The sequence below is a fragment of the Penaeus chinensis genome, chromosome 17 (assembly GCF_019202785.1).
Source record: "Penaeus chinensis breed Huanghai No. 1 chromosome 17, ASM1920278v2, whole genome shotgun sequence".
In the NCBI taxonomy this organism is placed as follows: domain Eukaryota; kingdom Metazoa; phylum Arthropoda; class Malacostraca; order Decapoda; family Penaeidae; genus Penaeus; species Penaeus chinensis.
In genome coordinates, this window is record NC_061835.1 from 1,143,533 (window position 1) to 1,148,532 (window position 5,000).

Here is a 5,000-nt window from a genome sequence, read left to right on the forward strand (position 1 = left end):
CACAAACAACTCGCTCACCGATCTGGGAGACGCAGTGATCGACCTCCCAGACCTCCAGGCTCTCTTCCTCAGCGAAAACTACATCAACAGCCTCAAGAACTTGTCCTTCGCCGGCCTGTCAAGCCTCAGCATCCTGCACTTCAAGAACAACGGCCTACAGACCTTTGAGACAACAGCCTTCCACGGACTGAGGTCCCTTGTGTACCTAGATCTTCGAAACAACAACCTGGTGGAACTAAATCCAGATTCCTTCGTGGGTATGACGTCGCTCCAGGAAATGCAAATCAGCAAAAACCAGATTTCCGTCGTGAAGGACTTCTCATTCTCGGATCTCCCGGCGCTGAGGAGCTTAGAACTGCAGGATAATGTGATCACGGAGATCGGAGGACGCGCTTTCTTTAACGTCCCGACCATGAAGTTCCTCAACCTCAGTCGCAACGGCCTTCAGGACATTCCAGAAGATGCCCTCGGGAAGATTCCGTCGCTCGATGTCCTGGATTTGAGCTCAAACTTTATCCTGGAGATCAAGGATTCCTCCTTCTATCGTCTGGAGTGGCTCACCTGTGCTCATGGTAGGGATCGCTGCTAAGCACGTTTTTGTTTTATTCAATATCTATCTATCTATCTATCTATCTATGTATATACATACATACATACAAACATCATAGTTAGATAGATGCAGATATATATGCGCGCGCAGGCTTTTCGTTCTTTTGCTTCTTCAGATGTCCTGAAGAACCAATACAGCGAAAAGGCCTTCGGCATATGCGTATACTTTCATGTTCTTCTCGTTGTATTCACAACGAGTGTGTGTGTGTGTGTGTGTGTGTGTGTGTGTGTGTGTGTGTGTGTGTGTGTGTGTGTGTGTGTGTGTGTGTGTGTGTGTGTGTGCTTATTCTATGAATGTTCTTGAATCAAAGCATAAAAATCAGAAAGCTTTCCTGAACCCCGTTTTCTCTCGCTTCCAGATGCACGATAACGACCTCTGCCGCATGTCGCCGGGGGCCTTCGGCAGGCAGCGCGCCCTTCGAATCCTCACACTCAACAACAACCAACTGAAGAGACTGCACCTCCACGCCCTCGGGAACACCATCAAGGGCCTGTCGCTCCTGGATATGAGCGGTCAGTATGAGGAGTATGAGGGTGTGAGGAAGGATCAAGGAATGAGTGGAAAAAATACGCAGAAGGAGTGAAGTCTGCAGGATAAGACGGCGTAAAAAGGATGATAAAGCTGGGATATACCGAACACTCATATCACCCATATCCTCCCCTATACCCAACCATGCACCCTCTCACCCACGCCCTTGTAACATACCCACGCCCCCCATACAACCCCCCCCCTCACCCATACCCTCCCCTATACCCCCCCATACAACCCACCCTCACCCATACCCTCCCCTATACCCCCATGCACCCCCTGACCCACGCCCTTGTAACATACTCACGCCCCCCATACAACCCCCCCTCACCCATACCCTCCCCTATACCCCCCCATACAACCCACCCTCACCCATACCCTCCCCTATACCCCCATGCACCCCCTGACCCACGCCCTTGTAACATACTCACGCCCCCCATACAACACCCCCACACTCATACCCTCTCCTTCCGCTTCCAGGCAACCCACCCTCACCAATACCCTCCCCTATACCCCCACATACAATCCCCCCTCACCCATACATTCCCTTATACCCCCCATGCACGCCCTTGTAACATACCCACGCCCCCCATACAGCCCCCCCACACTCATACCCTCCCCTTCCGCTTCCAGGCAACCCTCCCTCACCCATACCCTCCCCTATACACCGCCATGCACCCCCTCACCCATATCCTCCCCTATACCCCCACATACAATCCCCCTCACCCATAAACTCCCTTATACCCCCCCCATGTACCCCCTGATATACGCCCTTGCAACATACCCACGCCCCCCATACAACCCCCCTCCCCTATACCCCCCCATGCACCCCCTGACCCACGCCCTTGTAACCTACCCTCCCCTCACTCTTCCAGGCAACCCACCCTCACCCATACCCTCTCCTATACCCCCCATACAACCCCCCCACACTCATACCCTCCCCTCCCTCTTCCAGGCAACCCTCCCTTACCCATACCCTCCCCTATCCCCCCCATACAACCCCCCCACACCCATACCCTCCCCTCCCTCTTCCAGGCAACCCTCCCACACCCATACCCTCCCCTATACCCCCCATACAACCCCCCCACACTCATACCCTACCCTCCCTCTTCCAGGCAACCCTCCCACACCCATACCCTCCCCTATACCCCCCATACAACCCCCCCACACTCATACCCTCCCCTCCCTCTTCCAGGCAACCCTCCCTCACCCATACCCTCCCCTATACCCCCCATACAACCCCCCGACCCACGCCCTTGTAACCTACCCTCCCCTCCCTCTTCCAGGCAACCCTCCCACTCCCATACCCTCCCCTATACCCCCCATACAACCCCCCCCACACTCATACCCTCCCCTCCCTCTTCCAGGCAACCCCTTCCGCTGCGACTGCGAGATGGTGTGGCTCCGGGAATACCTGGGAGAGCCGCCCGAGCCAGGACGTGCCCAAAGGACCTCGATTCTCGGCGATTCCCTCAAGGGCGTGCCCGTCTGCGCCTCCCCCGAGGAGTACAAGGGCATACCCATCACGGAGGTGGGTAAGGGGGGGGGGGATTTATTTAATGATAGTGATGGTAATTAATGGTAATGATATTGATAATTGTAGTGTGGATAATGAAGGTTTTGATGATTATTACATTAAATTAAGTTGATAATAATAACGATAATAATTACTAATGTTATTGGAAATAATAGTGGGTAATAACAACAACAACAATAATAATAATAATGATAATAATAATGATAATAATAACGATAATAATGATAATAATAATAATGATAAGGATAATAATAATAATAGTAATAATAATAATAATGATAATAATAAAAGTGATAATGATAATGATAATTAGGATAATAAAAATACCAGAAATGATAATGGGGATAACCAAATTCATGAAATACAGCTAATGATAACTGCAGTAATAAGAATCATGATCATAATTATTATAATGATAATGATGGCATTAATAATAGTAACATTTCATTGCATGTAAATAAAAAGACACAGACCAGCTGATAAAAAAAAAAAAAAGTTGAAGAAAAAGAAGGAAACTCAAAGGGAAAAAATAGAGAAGAAAGGCAAAGAAAAAAAGAGAAAAGAAGGAAAAGGGAAAAGGGAAAGGAAAGAAAAAAATCAAAGGGGAAGAAGAAGAAAAGAAAAAAAAAAAAGAAAAAAAAACGCGTCAGCCTTCTGCATCGCCCGTAACCCTTTCCTCTCCCGCCGCAGGTTCCCGTGACAGCGTTCTTGTGCGGAGGGCGTCGGACTCCTGACGAAGTGGACGACATCTGCTTGCCGCGTTTCCTGGACCCCCTGCTCTTCACGGGGGGCAGTCCGGGTTAGTGTGGGAGTACGGGCGAGGTGTGTGGGGCGGTGTGGGGATGTGGAGTTTAGTTTGATTCCATTTGTTACAATGGATATTCTTGGTGTGGCATCCTGTCTGTTTCATTTTGCTTCTAAGTTATCCCCTGTGTGCAAGGAATGGCCGGGGTTACCATCCACGAGGGATTCGAACGCAGGTCAGCGAGATTGCTAGACGAGATCGCTACCGCTGCACCACACAGCACAGGAGAGTGGGAGGGTTGTGTGGGGGAGGTTAGAAGGAGACGGTTCCGTTGGGGGTTGGCAAGAGAAAGAGGGTGGGGAGGGGGGGTTCTGTAAAGAGTTGGAGTAAGAGAAAGAGAAAGGTAAGAAAAAAAAAAGACGAGTGGGAACTAGGAGAAGTGGGAAGGGGTATGTGTAAAATTTTAGATATTTGCGAGATGAAATAAAGGGGTTAACGTCAGGCAGAGAAAGAGAGACAGCCAGACAGGCAGACAGAACTAATCCACACTCACCCCATTCCTCCCAACCCCACAGGAAGCCTAGACCCAGGGACCATCAACACCCTCCTTCACCTCACCAACCTGTCCGACGCCATCCCCCAGGCGGACACGGGGCCTTCCTACCTGGACTACAACAACCCCATCCACGTCCCCAGCGCCCCGGGTCTCGTGGCGCTCGCCTCCGTCATAGAGGAGACCACGTCCACCTCCTCCACGTCTACAGGCTGCGTCTACTTCGACTGCCCTCCCCACGGCCGCCGTTTCCGCTGGCGGAGAGGGTGTTGCGACCGTGGCGCCTACGGTCTCGCAGGTGGGGATGGGGGGAGAGAGAGAGAGAGAGAGAGAGAGAGAGAGAGAGAGAGAGAGAGAGAGAGAGAGAGAGAGAGAGAGAGAGAGAGAGAGAGAGAGAGAGAGTGGGAGAGGAGAGAGAGAGAAGCTATATATTTAGATATATTAATATATAAACTGATCATTAATCATAAGTGTAAAAGACGAATATGTAAGTATCGTACATGAAAATGAGGTCATTTTGCAGAAAGAACTTACTTTTGTTACACCGTCATAATTATAACAATAATAAAAATTGCAGGCCGTGCGAAGCAACCAGAGCGAACAGCTGTTGTCCTCGTCCAACATCCACACCGTGACGGGTGACACCCCCACCATCTATGCCGGGTCAGCTGGTCACACTGACGACAACAAGCAGCAGCAAACCGGACTGTTCAGCGGCATCAAGCTGCCCACTTTGCCCAACCTGATCGAGTCCATCAGCAACCTCAACTTGCCTCAACTCGGCCTCAACGTCAACTGGGGAAACATTCCTGTTATCGGGCGCCAAGACACAGGCTTTTTGGGCAAGTCGGGAATCCTGGGCGCGGGCAAGCCGATGAAGGGCCCGGACATCAGTGATCCCATCTGGGTGGATGGGCCGTCTAGCCCCCATCCTCTGTTCCCGAACCCTCCCTCGCCTCCGCCGCCGAAGGATGTGCCTCCTCCCTTAATCCCCGACAAGAATCCTTCGCGAGGGCCGCATCCTGTG

At 51.2% G+C, this 5,000-nt stretch overlaps 2 protein-coding genes across 2 annotated transcripts in view; both read left to right on the forward strand.

The window, feature by feature from the left end:
* LOC125033921 (protein artichoke-like) overlaps positions 1-1,102 on the forward strand; it is a 55,286-nt gene extending 54,184 nt beyond the window's left edge. The window contains 2 exon segments of the mRNA XM_047625502.1: positions 1-572; positions 969-1,102. The exon segment at positions 1-572 is cut by the window's left edge and continues 833 nt beyond it. Of these exon segments, the coding sequence (XP_047481458.1) occupies positions 1-572; positions 969-979 (583 nt within the window). The 3' untranslated portion in view covers positions 980-1,102.
* Positions 1,103-3,378: 2,276 nt separating this feature from the next.
* Positions 3,379-5,000, forward strand: part of LOC125034232 (basic salivary proline-rich protein 1-like) — a 3,124-nt gene continuing 1,502 nt past the window's right edge. Inside the window, exons 1-3 of the mRNA XM_047625944.1 lie at positions 3,379-3,474; positions 3,996-4,271; positions 4,551-5,000. The exon at positions 4,551-5,000 is cut by the window's right edge and continues 1,502 nt beyond it. Of these exons, the coding sequence (XP_047481900.1) occupies positions 4,848-5,000 (153 nt within the window). The 5' untranslated portion in view covers positions 3,379-3,474; positions 3,996-4,271; positions 4,551-4,847. The remainder of the gene's footprint in view (positions 3,475-3,995; positions 4,272-4,550) is intronic.